Source organism: Acipenser ruthenus, chromosome 18 (assembly GCF_902713425.1).
Source record: "Acipenser ruthenus chromosome 18, fAciRut3.2 maternal haplotype, whole genome shotgun sequence".
NCBI classification, from domain to species: Eukaryota; Metazoa; Chordata; class Actinopteri; order Acipenseriformes; family Acipenseridae; genus Acipenser; species Acipenser ruthenus.
In genome coordinates this window covers 2,808,476-2,825,000 of record NC_081206.1, presented here as the reverse complement: position 1 = coordinate 2,825,000, position 16,525 = coordinate 2,808,476, and the positions used below count along the sequence as shown (strand labels likewise).

The 16,525-nt window shown below is 40.1% G+C and overlaps 2 protein-coding genes across 3 annotated transcripts; both read left to right on the top strand.

Moving 5' to 3' along the window:
- The first annotated feature begins 3,056 nt into the window (after positions 1-3,056).
- Positions 3,057-8,688, top strand: LOC131698576 (meiotic recombination protein SPO11-like). Its single transcript, XM_058990813.1, has 13 exons — positions 3,057-3,296; positions 3,586-3,699; positions 4,706-4,794; positions 5,198-5,264; positions 5,550-5,658; positions 5,944-6,030; positions 6,211-6,247; positions 6,519-6,628; positions 6,854-6,953; positions 7,098-7,135; positions 7,320-7,396; positions 7,575-7,686; positions 7,914-8,688. Exons 1-13 carry the CDS (start codon positions 3,211-3,213, stop codon positions 8,031-8,033), a joined length of 1,146 nt encoding a protein of 381 aa, XP_058846796.1. The 5' UTR covers positions 3,057-3,210; the 3' UTR covers positions 8,034-8,688.
- A 122-nt stretch (positions 8,689-8,810) lies between these two features.
- LOC117417720 (mRNA export factor) lies at positions 8,811-16,095 on the top strand. Of its 2 annotated transcripts, XM_034029967.3 has the most exons (13): positions 8,811-8,919; positions 9,408-9,504; positions 9,711-9,815; positions 9,949-10,041; positions 10,205-10,291; positions 10,375-10,461; positions 12,295-12,366; positions 12,573-12,680; positions 12,796-12,902; positions 13,116-13,191; positions 13,405-13,599; positions 13,856-13,941; positions 14,116-16,095. In XM_034029967.3, coding segments are annotated over exons 2-13 (1,107 nt in total). In that variant the 5' UTR covers positions 8,811-8,919; positions 9,408-9,414; the 3' UTR covers positions 14,117-16,095. The 2 variants fall into 2 exon arrangements, with proteins under 2 accessions (XP_033885858.1, XP_033885848.1); XM_034029957.3 differs by lacking the exon at positions 14,116-16,095 and having other exon boundaries at positions 13,856-13,945.
- The last annotated feature ends 430 nt before the right edge of the window (positions 16,096-16,525 follow it).

Sequence of the window (16,525 nt, the reverse complement as noted above, 5' to 3'; positions counted from 1 at the left end):
TCCCCCTCACCTGCGGGAGTCACCCTCTCATTCCTGACACCTCCCAGCCCGCTCCCTCGCTGGTCTAGTGGGAGCACACCGTACGGGAGAGGCATGTGGTTTAATGCAAGCTGTCTGCCGCCCTATCACTATCACCAGACTTGCCAACATTTTCCTAAATCCAAAAGCAGCAGGAGCCCTGACTTTGCAAAATACCTCCCTACAGCGGGTACCAGCACAGTATCCATGACACAGCCCACATTCTCTAGCACAGACTTGGATCTGAGAAGGGTCTGCGCTAGCCAGCAGCACCAAAGAGACATTTCAGAAAAAAGTCTTATCCCCTCACCCCCCACTCAAAAACATGAATTTCTCTCTTTCTGTATTAAATAATAACACCTCAAAAGGGCACGTTTTGAAGCACCTATCTGGTTGGCCGCCTCATATTATAATAAAAAACTATAAAATACCATAACGTTGCCAAATATCCCATAGCTTTAACATTAGAGACAGTGCCATACTGTGTAAACTAGATTCTTTTCATGCAAAATCAAACTTGCATTATGAGGTTGTACTCAGTTGTGTTCAGGTATTCTGCATCTTGTAAAGGTTTCGCAGACCCTCAATAAGATACGTATTCATTTTGGAGTCTGAATCCAGAACACTGGATTGTTTAGAAGAGGCTTGTAATTGGATTGGATTGATTCAGTTTGGGACGTGTACTGTATGGCCCCTATTCTCAAGCAAGTGCAAAGGCATATAAAACTATCCTAACCTTGTGAAACTAGCCTGGAATGACTGGAAGAAGCAGTTTAGTTCTTGTTCCGAGAAGTCTTGCTGGATTTGCACAGTTAACATGATTGAATTCCTCTCCCAGAGCTTGTCTTTGCATGGACCTCAAAACCAGGTCCCTACGTGCGCGAGTGTGCTTACATGTTCTAGCAGGGGTCCATTGCCTGCCTTAAACCCTTTAATTACTGGGAGTTAATCCCCTTTCTTATGAAACGGCTTTGACAATGAACTGATGCCAGGCTCTTCATCACACAGCTTTTCATTGAAAACAAACACGGTTGTCATGAAGCATGGAGCGATTCCTTGGGAGGTGCTAATGGGGCCCCCTGGGAGCTCTCCCTCTCTGACAGGCCGAAGCAAAGAGGTGCTAAGTGCCCAGGAGCCTCGGGCTAACAAGACCTCCACAGGGAGCTGCCTGAAACACAGCCTGGCATTTTTTTAGTACAGGCTAATTGAAGTCTAATGGTCCATTTCCACTTGTAATGAATGCAGGCAACGTAACTTCTTGTTTACAGGAACAGGCGGCAACAGATCCAAAATGTTTTGACATGTTGATATTACGATAGTCATGATCATTTGCAAAAAGCAGAATGCACAACATGCCTTATCAAAGCATGGTCAAATCATGGTAAAGCACTGAGATGCATGGTGAATCATGATCAATCATGATAAAACATATCTGACCATGGTAAAGCACAGTAAATTAATACAATAACCAGTTACCTTGCAATACAGTGGTACACTAAGAATCGAAATCGCAGTGATCTGCACTTTTTTTTGGTGTTGTTTCATCTGTTTTATTTTATCTGACACACCAGTGCAGGAAGTACAGAGGGCTAAACCTAACTGGCACTGCTTTTTATTCTGCTTAGCCTCACCACAAAGGGTAATACAGAGAGCACGATTTGTGGAGCCCTTCACTTCTCATTAGCTCCTGGAAGAAATACAGTCACTTACAACTGGCTTTGTATTTATTTTGGTTGGAAAGAAACAGTATTTGTAGGTGGCAGTGACCCAAAGCCACAAGCTCAAGGCTGCTTCGACGTTTCTCTCTTCCATCCTGTTCTGCGGTCTGGGCTCCGGGTTTCTCTTTTAGTTCTAAACTTTTGATCGGTTCTTTAATTACACGCTCCTTTTTTTTCTTTCATTCAGCTTTCCTTTTAATGTTCTAAGCATTAAGCAGGAAGGAGTGACATAGAATGCTTTGCTAAATATAAATGAGCCCAGATGAGTTTAAGGCGCACGCACGCACGCACGCGCGCACACACACACACACACGCACGCACGCACGCACGCACGCACACACACACACACACACAGGCCCACAAAAAATCGACAGGATTCCTATAGCCAACTGGTCCCAGCATTGGAATCGTACTGGTTATGGGTTGTATGAAGCATTGTGTTTGGACAGGTTTTTAAAGTGTTTACTCCAGTTTGTAATTAACGCCTGTTTTTTAAAAGGAGAAATGTCCATATTAACAAATTGTACGGTACTGTACTATTACGTAATTGTGTTATACTGCTGTTCTCTACTTATGGTTTTAAATACGCTTTATTAGCTTACTATAACCAAGCAGACTCTACATGCAAACATTTCTGACACACTGCCCACATGAGCACTAAAACAATAGTACCGGTGTAAAACTAGCAAGAAAAGACTTGGCTGAAGCGGAAAGAAGCAGCTAAGTATTTCCTCGCTAGTTTTGTATATTTAGTTCTTATAAGTGCTTACGCATGTGCTGCCAGACTTAAACCCTTTAATTAATCGGAGATCATTCTCATTTCTCATGATTTTTTGACTTACGATCTCTTTTTATTTTGATTGATTTGGGTATTTGAGAAACTGTTCTATGCCATGGTTAAAGAAACCGAAACCCAAACCGGGACAGTCTGATGAATGAATACATCCAGATCAAAGCTTAAAAACGGTCGTTTGAATTATGCCCTAAGTGATTTATTGTGCATTCATTTGTAAAATAAATAAAATTTTTACCATTAAAAAAAAAAAAATGTCTCGAAGCCAAACCAACATGAAAATGTTATGGCGCCATCTACAGATTAGTTAAATTGCATAATTATTACATAAAAAACGGATATATAATAATACATGTTATGGTTACTGTACTTTATGAAAGCGTTCATAAATAAGAGAGATAACTATTCGTATTCAGTGTGTCTATCTATCTATCTATCTATCTATCTATCTATCTACCATTTTAAATGTACAACAAATAATTAAACACATGAATAAAAATAGAAAATAAATTAGAAAACTACGGTCGTCTGTTTCAAGGTTCCCCTCCCCCGCGAGGGCTTCTTTACCTCCCATGGTCACGCGGTCTTTCTCGTCGTTTTGAATTTACAATTTTATTTTTTTTTTCCCTCAAAATAGTCGAATCGAATAATCTTTTGTTAGCAGAAAGGTTTTTGTGTGAAATGTTGACAGCTGTGGAGAAGTTAAAGGCCTCGCTGCGGCAGAGTTCATCTCCTGGCGGGGACGGAGCAGAGGCGGTAGTTAAAAAGTAAACTAACAACTTCAAAAAGTTACAACCTGGACCCGTCTTTTAGACACGTCGTACTTACTACGGAGACAATTTAATTGAAACCGTTTGGTTAGCGAGAGGACATACCGAAAATCACCGTACAGACCTTTACATATGTAACACCGACTGTGTATTTAGTAGCACAAATAGCGCCTTTGGCAACATTTTTTAAAATTGATTTAGGCCCATAGCATAAATGTAACTTGTGTTCACATTTTAGCAAGATACGTAATAATCCTTGTAAGTATTTATTTGTTTTTGCTTTCAGGGTGGATGTCCTGAAAGCCATTGAAGAAGTGATCCAGGATATCGTACTCCAGCTGTCTCAGGGGAAAGCACCAGCCCTCAGCTTCCATAAGAGGACCCAGTGGTCAAACATCAGGTTGCCTTCTCATCACTGCAGAAATGACTTTGGAAAGAGAGAGCTCAATCCAGCTATTATTAAGAACAATCAACAGCAATAACAACAGGAATGTCTACGGGAACTGTTCACTAGATTTGTGCACTTGTTTCTATAGAATATATTAAAGAGGCTGGGATAGTAGATAAGTCAGAATTTTCTATAGACATTCCCATATAGGATTTACTTTGTAGCCTGATTTTAATTTCACCACCCTTTTCCTCAGCTCCAAACAGCTGTAAATCTGGCTGTATTAAACAATAAATATTGTTGAAAATCTAAAAACACATTTAAAGAATAAACACCTACATTGTCCAAATGAATATAAGAGATGCAGGTTGTGTCTTGAACCCAGAGTAAGCTGCCTTCCAACAAGTTAATAATCAATGTCTTTAAGTTGTAAAGTATTTGGCAAGGTAACATTTTGGGGCAAAGGAATAACCACAAAAAAAAAGACTTTGGTTGAAAGACTAAATATGTTGAGAATTCAGTCACTGGCAGCAATATCATACATTACTGGTAGGAATTCAAATGGAAGTTCATTGAAGTGCTGCATATGCCCCTGAGCCCCGATGCTAAACTAACTTCCTGACTGAGAGCCATTTTGATCTCCCCAAAACAAAGTGCTTTCAGCACTTTTATATAAATCTTGCCTTAACATGTGTAACTTCTGACGTTTTGAACAGAATGAAGCTGTTAGCCTCCCCCCCCACACACACACATCAAAAGCAGCTTGAATCAAGCCTTTTATTTATTTATGAGCATATCTTTGGGACTCATGCTCGGAGAATACAATGACAGATAGAAATGTTTAGTTCTGCTGGCAACAGCGTTTTCTCCATTTCCGCATTTGCAAAAACACTTAAAAAAGGACACTGACAAATGGAGCCAGTTTATTACTAGAAATAATAAATGACCTGTCAAAAAGTCACTGTTTGGTATCGGATCCTGCAGTCTTTTCTAACTAAATTCTGTCCTTTGACCACAGGTTTGATGACACAGTGGGCCTCCAGATGGCCCCAGATTGCACTGTCAGCACAGTTAGAAGTGATTGTTGTACATCTGTTGTAAGATTTTGTAAGTCCAGATTTTAATATAAGATCATTTCCTCTAAAATCCCACAGTTAAACATATGCTGAAGACTTTTAATGCCAAGACTTTTATTGCTTATGAAATTCAAACACCTGTCTGCTTTCTGTTTGGAGTCTGCTATCTCAATGGGAACTGTCTAATTAAAAATAAAAATAAAAACATTACCTACCTGTTGATAACAAAGGTAAACGCTACTTGGTAAGGCTTTCTGACCATGATTAGACATAGTAGTCAAAAGCATAGAGAGCGTTGCAAATTATAGTAAAGCATACTGTAGTAGAAGACTTGCTAGAGTATAAGGAAGCAATGTATCACAGAGAAGCATGAACACGTACTGACTGAACAGCACTGAAAAATGAAAGTATGATATCTGTTTTATCATTTACAGCTTTAATCCTGAAGGTGCTGTCTATGATCTATAAACTGGTGCAAAGCAATACATATGCCACTAAAAGGTAATACATTTGTGTATTGTGCATATAACGTTTGCCTGATAATTTAGCTGTACCAACTTTAATGAGATTCACCAACTCTCCTGTCCCTGTTCATTCAGGTAATTACCAGCTATACAGTACATTGTGATTCTACCTGCCCTAAAGACGTGCCGTTTTGAAGTGTTTTTACCTGAAAGCAGACTAGAATGCTATATAAATAAATAAGCATGTCTCAGTGATTATTATTAGTGAACTCTTCTGCTTTCTAGATACGCCTCTTTAAAAAGTGCATGCTTGTGTTTGCAGAGACATCTATTACAATGACACACAGCTTTTTGGATCTCAGAGAACTTTGGACCTTATCGTCATTGACATTTCCTGTATGCTTAAGGTCCCTCGAAGAAGCCTGCATGTGGTAAGCACTGCTACTGTCACCTGCTCATATTGACACTTTTCAAAGATGTTTTTTTTTTGTATACTGTGTTGTACAGGAGTGAATGAAAGTCTCCCATTGAGCGGGTGAAATGTAGAGAAGGCTTGGTAGGTAGAGGCGCTTTGGAAAGTAAGCAGGCACCAGGCCTGAAGAAAGATTTAAACACGTGACCTTCTGATCAGTGGGGAAGCAAGCTTCCTTTAGAAGTTTAGACCATCTTACAAAGGCTCCTGTTTAGAGTTGAGGTTTTTCTTTGTGTATTTCCAGCTTGCCACCTCCAAAGGTTTCATTGCAGGTGATTTATGTTACACTGAGGAAGATGGAACAAGGGTGAACTGTTCCGCCAACTCAACGGTGAGTGAGTGAGACTAAGTAGTTCCACTTTCAACCTGTGATGTAATTAACTGTCAAACACACAGATATTGCACAAGAAGGAATTAATACCGCAACTTAATGACCCGTGGTTTAATTCTGCACAGTAACGATTTTCATGGGATGTCGTAGATGCTTTGTAATCTGTGTTTCTGTGTTTAGGCTGTTCTGGTACCATCAAATATTTGTGGAATAAAGAGTATCCTTTAATTAAACACATACAGTTGTGATTTTTTTCTTTTATATAAGTCTGTCTCTTGTGTATCCTTTTAACCTTGTTTATTAAACAAACTGAGGTCTGTTCAATTGATCTAAACAACGGTGGATCTAAATACTGTCAGCTTTTAAAAATGATAAAATGTAATATTATTTTGTAATATTATTTTCTGCAGTAAACAGCACTGTATTTTCTCTGTTATAAGAATAGGACATTTCTGTTCACAATGTTGCCCAGTACCTTAACAGTGAAGATGTCTCCTCTGCGGCTCAGTTTCTTCTGATTGTGGAAAAGGATGCCACTTTCCAGAGGCTGCTGGATGATGAGTTTTGTATAAAACTGGCTCCATGTATAATTATTACAGTAAGCCACTGCCTCTGTCAGCCTTGCTAATCCAGTGTTATAAACAATAGAAGTCACTACAGTAATCAGTACTAACTATAGGGCTACTGGTACTCACTGCCTGCCAAACCCACTACCATCTGCATTTCACCCACCTCTGTAAACACAGTGTGTCTTGAAGACATGAATCATACTTAACTAGTGGTTCCTCCTCCACCACACTCTATTCAGGGCTTTGTTTTGCAGGGTAAAGGAGTTCCAGATTTGAACACCAGGCTGATGGTGAGGAAGCTGTGGGATTCTCTTCACATTCCAATATTTGCACTGGTCGATGCAGATCCACATGGTACTTATCCTGCTCCTTACTCTCGCTCAAGATTAATGACTGTTTATGTTACAATTTGGACATGCCTGAAATGATCTGGTAAACTAAATGCAGTGGGAATAGAAGCTGATCCTGCGCAGTGCTAATTGTAACCTTCTTTTTAAGGTATTGAAATCATGTGCATTTATAAGTATGGCTCCATGGTAAGCATAATAACTACTTGATTTTTTTAAAAGCATACATAGTTTTTTTTTATAATGTAACTAAAGAAATCACACCTGATGGTGAAGGAGCCACGGATATTCTTCACCACTGCTATTTAAAAAAAAAAATGATGTGGTTGTATTTTTTAAAGTACTCTTTTGTCAATACATTTTTTCTTGGCAGTCCATGTCATTCGACGCACGCAGTCTGACTGTGCCTGCTGTGATGTGGCTGGGCCTTCTTCCGTCAGACATGAAGAGGTTAGCTAGATCACTATTTAAATAAGAATCGTTCTATGTAGAGCGCACAGAACACAAACATTATTCTAACCTTAGTTCTCATGGAAGGTGGGAGGTTGACAGTCTTGCATGCCTGTAGGTTTTCCCAGTAGACATATCTACAAGAATACTAATAAGAGCATGATCTTCTCTGTTCTAGACTGAATGTTCCTAAGGAAGTCTTAATCCCACTCACAAAAAGGGACCTCAGCAAACTCAACAGCCTCCAAAAGAGACCTTACATGTCTTGCCAGCCGCTCTGGAACAAAGAAGTATGTCAATAAAAGGATGATCTATGAAAGTCATTTCAACGAGTCGAAAATGTTAATGCAAACAATGACACTACAGATGAAAATCTACTTCTTCAGTTTCAAATGTGTCTGCCCTTAACAATATTATTATTTTTTTTCTTTTATAGTCAAGCCAAACAAACCCAATTGTCTGTGATTAAAAGCAATAATGGCAGCTTTGATATTTTTTATGTTGTTTTGTTTTGCAGATGGAGATCATGGTGAAATGTAACATGAAGGCTGAGCTCCAGTCTCTGACAGCCTTAGCCCCAGACTACCTCACACGAGTGTACCTGCCTAATAAACTGCAATTTGGAGGGTGGATATGATCTCTGTCTGCCCTCTGCTGGACTTATAAAGTACAGTCGTATTGTTTCACAGCATGCTACAATGTGTACAGACTCAATCACAATGATTTTTTTTCAATCAAATCCCAGTTGGTCACCTCCACAGTTGATATAGAATTCCCCTTATGTTTTGTGCAGCTACAATGTGAGTTTAGAGAATTCAGCCTGATGGTGACGTTGATGTTGGTGGATGTGGAGTTAGTAATTCTTCATTCTCTGTCGTTTCACAGTCTTGCCCTATGATATTGTCTGTAGCTAAAGAGATTGTTCGATACACATTAGACTACAACGTGTACAAAAATCTGGACTGTTTGGGATTACCCAAGGATCTGAATGGATAAGCATGGCAAACTTAATAAAAGCTATTTATTTTCACAGTTCAAATTATTTAAAATACACATACCGGTACTATGTTGCAAAAAATGTACTGTTACTTGTAATCTTGTTTGTAGGGCTAATGTTCAGATAACAAACACTGTTAAATAAATCGGATCTGGAAAAAAATGCGTAACTGAGCAGCTTGTGTGTGTGTGTGGAAACGAATTTCTCGCTTTAATTATTGACTAGCAACACCTCCTGCTAAAATCAAGACTATTCCCGTAAATGTAAGGAACCTCTGGGAATTGTACAGAAACGAACAAGCATGACAAATGTATCTGTCATTACACGATCGGAAAGGTAAACCCATAATCAACAAGTACTATGCTAAATCTTACGGAGTCTACTAGCTGTAGAAGTTTGTACGGCTGAGCTTCCCGTAGAAGGAACGTGTGACCTCATCAAGGCGCGCTGATGCAGTGAAGGGAGTTTCGGCGCTATAGCACATTCCCCCCTCCCTGGACCAGTCCAGCACCGAATCGCAGACAATGTGAGTAAATACGGGATTATATCATGTATCGGGTGCTGTAGGTACTGGGCTGTTAGTAAATGTGAAGGCGTTCGTATATTTATAAGATGCATTGTAACGTTTTCAATTTGTGTCTAAAGTTATCGGTAAAAAAATAAAACACAAAATAATTACATAGACTGTAAAAATGTAAAAGTTTAGTGTTTGATTTTCATAATATGTGCCAGAAACCGACTAATGTGCTTATGGTAATGGAGAAAGTTTGGAAATTAAAACCATCCTTATTAATAGAGTATACGATAGCCTATTTAAATTGCAGAGCGAGTGGGACTGCTCATTGCTGTTCTGTGGGCTTTGCCAATTTTTACATTGCTATGTGGCTATTTGCTTCTCTGGTTGGATATAATAATTCACATTGTGCTTTAGAGATTTTTACTGAAAAGAGAAATATAACTTCTAACTGAGGGTCAGTAATGCATCCCCGTGACAAACCTGCTGTCTCCCTGCAGAACTAGGATGAGTATGTTTGGGACAAATACCGGCTTTGGATCAGGAGGCACCAGCATGTTTGGAAACACCACCACAGATAACCACAATCCAATGAAGGTGCAGTACCTCTGTCAGCTAATGTATACAGGGTTCCAAAGAGAGACAGCAAACACAGGCTTGTTTTATAGTGGAATCAGTTATGTTGTGTCAAATGTTTACAAATAACTGACTAAGCTCTACTTCAGTTTTACTAACTGAATGAACTTGTGTTTTTGTAAAATATCTGCAATGCAATGTTAATATGTAGTTTTCGGTTCTTGCAGGATTTTGAGGTGACATCTCCCCCTGATGACAGTATCAGCTGTCTGGCCTTCAGCCCCCCAGCCATGACAGGGAACTTCCTGATTGGGGGGTCCTGGGCCAATGATGTAAGTTGAGAGTGTGTAGCAGGTTTTGTGTGGGTGTAGGAGTGATCTGGAAGGAGAGGAAATGTGTGAGTCTGTGTGTGAATTGTCATTGATCTTTGCATCATTTCTCGTGACTCCTCTCTGCCTTGGATAGGTGCGTTGTTGGGAGGTACAGGATAGTGGGCAGACTGTCCCCAAGGCACAGCAGATGCACACAGGGCCGGTGCTGGATGTCTGTTGGAGTGACGTACGTACACATTTTTTTTCTTTTTTTTTTATCTTTAGCTTCTGCAACTCCTGTATTCGTATATCATAGTGTTTTATGCCCTTTAAATTATAGGACAGTAATGCACCAATTATCTGCCAGTGTTTTTAAGTGTTAATAAAGTGCCTTATTTTCTGAACTGCAGGATGGAAGCAAAGTTTTTACAGCATCATGTGACAAAACTGCTAAAGTGTGGGACCTTAACAGCAACCAGGCAATGCAGATAGCCCAGGTAAGAGTTCAGAGATTGTACGGTGTAAAAATATGTATTTCAAGTCCCGGTGTGCACAGTGGCTTACTGTTTTCTCATTTCAGCATGATGCACCTATTAGGAGTATTCACTGGATAAAAGCTCCAAACTATAGCTGTGTCATGACAGGAAGCTGGGACAAGACTTTGAAGGTATTGGAGAGTTCATACTTCATTTCAAACAGTTACAGTGCATTGAGTGGTGTTTGTTTTGTTTGTTTGTTTGTTTGGCTTTTTGTGGGGGGAGGAGGGTGTGGTTACTGAAGCCAAGCACTTCATTTTAGCATGTGCAATGTTTATACAGTGCCTTGCGAAAGTATTCGGCCCCCTTGAACTTTGCGACCTTTTGCCACATTTCAGGCTTCAAACATAAAGATATGAAACTGTAATTTTTTGTGAAGAATCAACAACAAGTGGGACACAATCATGAAGTGGAACGAAATTTATTGGATATTTCAAACTTTTTTAACAAATAAAAAACTGAAAAATTGGGCGTGCAAAATTATTCAGCCCCTTTACTTTCAGTGCAGCAAACTCTCTCCAGAAGTTCAGTGAGGATCTCTGAATGATCCAATGTTGACCTAAATGACTAATGATGATAAATAGAATCCACCTGTGTGTAATCAAGTCTCCGTATAAATGCACCTGCACTGTGATAGTCTCAGAGGTCCGTTTAAAGCGCAGAGAGCATCATGAAGAACAAGGAACACACCAGGCAGGTCCGAGATACTGTTGTGGAGAAGTTTAAAGCCGGATTTGGATACAAAAAGATTTCCCAAGCTTTAAACATCCCAAGGAGCACTGTGCAAGCGATAATATTGAAATGGAAGGAGTATCAGACCACTGCAAATCTACCAAGACCTGGCCGTCCCTCTAAACTTTCAGCTCATACAAGGAGAAGACTGATCAGAGATGCAGCCAAGAGGCCCATGATCACTCTGGATGAACTGCAGAGATCTACAGCTGAGGTGGGAGACTCTGTCCATAGGACAACAATCAGTCGTATACTGCACAAATCTGGCCTTTATGGAAGAGTGGCAAGAAGAAAGCCATTTCTTAAAGATATCCATAAAAAGTGTCGTTTACAGTTTGCCACAAGCCACCTGGGAGACACACCAAACATGTGGAAGAAGGTGCTCTGGTCAGATGAAACCAAAATCGAACTTTTTGGCAACAATGCAAAACGTTATGTTTGGCGTAAAAGCAACACAGCTCATCACCCTGAACACACCATCCCCACTGTCAAACATGGTGGTGGCAGCATCATGGTTTGGGCCTGCTTTTCTTCAGCAGGGACAGGGAAGATGGTTAAAATTGATGGGAAGATGGATGGAGCCAAATACAGGACCATTCTGGAAGAAAACCTGATGGAGTCTGCAAAAGACCTGAGACTGGGACGGAGATTTGTCTTCCAACAAGACAATGATCCAAAACATAAAGCAAAATCTACAATGGAATGGTTCACAAATAAACATATCCAGGTGTTAGAATGGCCAAGTCAAAGTCCAGACCTGAATCCAATCGAGAATCTGTGGAAAGAACTGAAAACTGCTGTTCACAAATGCTCTCCATCCAACCTCACTCAGCTCGAGCTGTTTTGCAAGGAGGAATGGGCAAAAATTTCAGTCTCTCGATGTGCAAAACTGATAGAGACATACCCCAAGCGACTTACAGCTGTAATCGCAGCAAAAGGTGGCGCTACAAAGTATTAACTTAAGGGGGCTGAATAATTTTGCACGCCCAATTTTTCAGTTTTTTATTTGTTAAAAAAGTTTGAAATATCCAATAAATTTCGTTCCACTTCATGATTGTGTCCCACTTGTTGTTGATTCTTCACAAAAAATTACAGTTTCATATCTTTATGTTTGAAGCCTGAAATGTGGCAAAAGGTCGCAAAGTTCAAGGGGGCCGAATACTTTCGCAAGGCACTGTATATATATACACACACACACACAGTATATATGATGGAAATCATTATCCTTTTAGTTCTGGGACACGCGTTCCCCAAACCCAATGATGTCTCTTCAACTGCCAGAAAGGTCCTACTGTGCTGATGTGGTGAGTAATGAAGAATAAATCCTGTGTAGCATTATTCTGGGGCTGCTGTCTGCTGTAAAATTGGAACTGATTCTGGTGGGAGGTGGTTGATGAGAGTACTTACAGGAACAGTAGAATGGTAGCGCTTCCTCATACTGTGATGGTTGGGCTCACATAGGGGGAGTGTGTGATTTGAATTGAGTAAACCCTGAGCGTGTCTCCTGCAGGTGTACCCCATGGCAGTTGTCGCCAGTGCAGAACGGGGGCTGATTATCTACCAGCTAGAGAACCAGCCCTCGGAGTTTCGCAGGATAGATTCTCCGCTGAAACACCAGGTAACTGCCATCGGAAATGTATTCACACTTTAATCGGGGATTGGGACTATACTTGCATTCAGTTTTCTGGGCTACTTGTTCATTCTCACCTGTCTTTTCTTCCTGCTCTCTCTAGCATCGATGCATTGCCATCTTTAAGGACAAGCAGAACAAACCGACAGGGTTCGCCCTGGGGAGCATTGAAGGGAGGGTTGCTATTCACTATATCAACCCACCCAACCCGTACGTATCCCACGGTTTATCAACTCTTCTGCAACAAATTCAGTTCTTGCAGGGGCTGTCCTTCTGCATGTAAGCACGTGCTTTAAAATAAAACAAATAGAACTGCAAGGCTTGATCGATGTCTATTGCAAATACTAAAAGGGCAACATGAAGGTCAGTTTTTGTTGTTGTTGTTGATGGAAACATCTTGATGATTCTTCCTCTGATTTACAGAGCTAAGGATAACTTCACCTTCAAGTGCCACAGATCCAATGGAACCAACACCTCGGCACCGCAGGATATTTACGCTGTGAGTAAAACTGCAGCCTGCACCACAGAGAAAGTGCAATACCATGAAATGGTGGTTTGAACTGAATTGCAACTTATTGGGTGTGGAAGCAGTGTGACAGTAGAGGTGGCAGAGGCGGTGCAGGATTATTTAGAGCTGAGATTTTCCTCATCTGGGAATGCAGCATTGGTTCTTTTCTGTAGTGGGAGCGTAACATATGTTGTCTCTTCACAGGTTAACGCAATCTCCTTCCACCCAGTCCACGGGACTCTGGCTACGGTGGGCTCTGATGGACGGTTCAGTTTCTGGGACAAAGACGCGCGCACCAAACTGAAAACCTCGGAGCAGCTGGACCAGCCAATCACAGCCTGCTGCTTCAACAGCAACGGAAACATCTTTGCCTACGCCTCCAGCTATGACTGGTCAAAGGTAAGGACTGTCTCATTGGACCTTTGAACTACTGATTCTCTCTGTGTGGTTTCCAGACCATCAATATACCACCAGTAGCAATATATTGAGAGCACAGTAACTGTAAGTAATATAAGTGTGGTACAAATGTAGCTTTTTAAAACTTTAGACTTATTGTGTGTATAAATTTACAATCAGATGATACATTTTAATCTGAAGGAGTTAAAAGGTAGGAGAGAAGAAATACTAACCTATAGCTAATTGTGATTGAATCCAGGGACATGAGTACTACAATCCACAGAAAAAGAACTATATCTTCCTTCGCAATGCAGCAGAGGAACTGAAACCCAGGAACAAGAAATGGTGAGAACTTCATTGATTACCCTGCAAAACATAGATTTTGTTTCAATGTAAGATGAGATGGAATGTGACAACCATTGACACTTATACTTATTCAAGAAGCCAACATTTAATCAATTTAAAAAATATATTTATAACAGTAATATTAATTTGATCAACTTTTACTTTTGTCTTTAGATTTTACCAGCTGTTTCATCTCTGTTGTTGGACACTTGAATTCAGAAGACCTTCCTTAATATGTATATACAAGAGAAACTGTTTCCGCTTGCACTAGGACCAGGGTGGGGCAATGCTGGCAGACTCTAGGGGAGGGGCTTTCTACTCACAAGAGGACTGGGGTGTGGCATCCGTTTTTTCAACATTTCTTTTTTTTTTTTAATAAAATTATTTGGATTCCAGTTGTGTCTCACAGAACAGTATTCTTGGCTAAATTCAGCCTATCAACAGGTATTTGTGGGCTCCCTGCTAGTATTGTTAATAGTTTATAGAGCTTGAATGTTATCCAGTGTTTGTCAGATCTGCATGTTAGCTTTAGTGTTGATGCATTGTAAGGTCATGTATTTAATATTCAATAGTCTTTTGAAGAAATGTTTAAAGTTTAACGGCACTGTGGAATTGTCATGCATTCTTTATTCTAATCATTGTAGTTGAGAAATATATCCACCAGGGGGCTCAATTGTATTTTATTGGTCAGTAAACCTTTTGAGCAGGTGCATGTTTTATCCAAGAGGTGGCACTTGCAGCAAACATTTCAGTTGAGGTACATAGTGTGAGAAGTGAAAAGGTTTTGCTTCACTGTTGGGAGTCTAAACCTGCACAGGTCAACAGAACACAAATCTCTTGACCTTGTTATACTTTTACTCTTTAGTGGTAATAATGTGTACAAATGCAGTTGCTGAACAGGTCTGGCCTGGCTATGTGATTCTAAACACAGCTTAGAGAAGTGTCTTCTTTCTCGTATCTATCTAATCAGTCAAGGATATGTACAAAACCACTTGTTAACAGTCAGACATTTCGTTTATTTATATTACAGACAAAATGAACCACAAAAGGAAATCCGTTTTTTTTTTTTTTTTAAAACGTCATTTCAGTTTTCCAGAATTCTATAGATAAATAATTCAAAAAGGCATATTCCTGGACCTGCCTGTAAATTCTGTAAGATCTTTGTCCTGTTGGGATCTGAACTTGACCTGTGCAGTACATTATAGCTTGAAGATAAAGTGAGTTTCTCTGCTTTGTTTGGCGAGGCTCAAGAGACCAGCCCGCGAATCAGCAGCGGGTATCTCCAGAGTGGATTAAAACAAACTGCTGTGTGAGTTTGGAGCTGTAGCAGGAGTGTGCACGAGACGTCCAGCAGTGATTTATAGTGTCAGGTGGGTTTTCAGTAAAAAAAGGTGATGATAACAGAAGGTGCCAACTCCCTTAAACTGACCCCACCCCCCATACACATTTTTTGTTTATTATTAACAGACACTTTAAATACACCTTTTCAGTATTTACATGATCTGTGTGTGTGGTTATTGAGCAATGTCTCTTGACTTAGTGCAATAGGGCAATCCCCAGAAAGACTTTGCACTTTATTTCTGTATATTTTAACTGGAATTCCTTACTTTAATATCCCCTTATAGCCACCACATGATTTTCATTTATTTAGATAAGATCACTACTTCAGTCGTGACTTAAGCAAAGTAAATCCAGGAGCACACAGATGAAGTGCTAGTTTATTAAACTCCACTGCTTTACTGTGACTACCTCAGCCTTGCCCTGATCAATTGAACTGACAGCGGCTCTTAATTACCCTTGTATGGTACTGTGTTGCACTGACTCCATACCAGCTGTGTGGGGTTAGGAATGCTGTTTGAGAAGCGCGCACAACTGTACTGCTAGCGGGAGAGCACATAGCATTTCCTGCCAATGTCAATAGATTTTTCAAAAGTGTCAAACGTTTAGTTGCTTGTACTGTAAAGTTTACTAAGCTGTGCTATGCTATACTGCTCCCACAGGCTAATCCTCTCTCAAAAGCCGTTGTACATTCTGTATGTATTCCTATACTGTATATGCTGCTGTCTGTCCTGTTCATATTATAATGCTCTTCTGTGTTAAAGCAGGGGGATAGGTCTATCCAGTTTTTCAAGACTATTAAATGAACACAATAATGCTTTCATGGATATATTAATTTGACAGAATGCTGCATGCAAACATGAAAGAATTGCCATGTGAGATGAACCAGGCCTTCTCCACTCCACACAAATGCTATGTGACTGAGTTATCGTACAGGATCCAGATGTTCCTTTGACTGCGTGCTGTTACCTCTTTTCCTCCACCTTGCTTTACATATCTAGTTTTACAGTTAACCACGCCTATTTTGCAGTTCTGTATTAACTGTGTTTTATGTACTAATACTGCAGCAGTAAACCTTTCTAAGTGTAAATTATTTTTATATACCCAAAGGATCAAAAGAAAGGTGAGAGGTAGAGCTGAGGAGTTGGGAATTAACAGGTGGATATGAAGAAGGGAGTGAACAATGGCGTGTTGCTAGCAAGAGGTGGTATATGGTTCTCTGGTGTAAAAGAAGACTTAGAAGTGA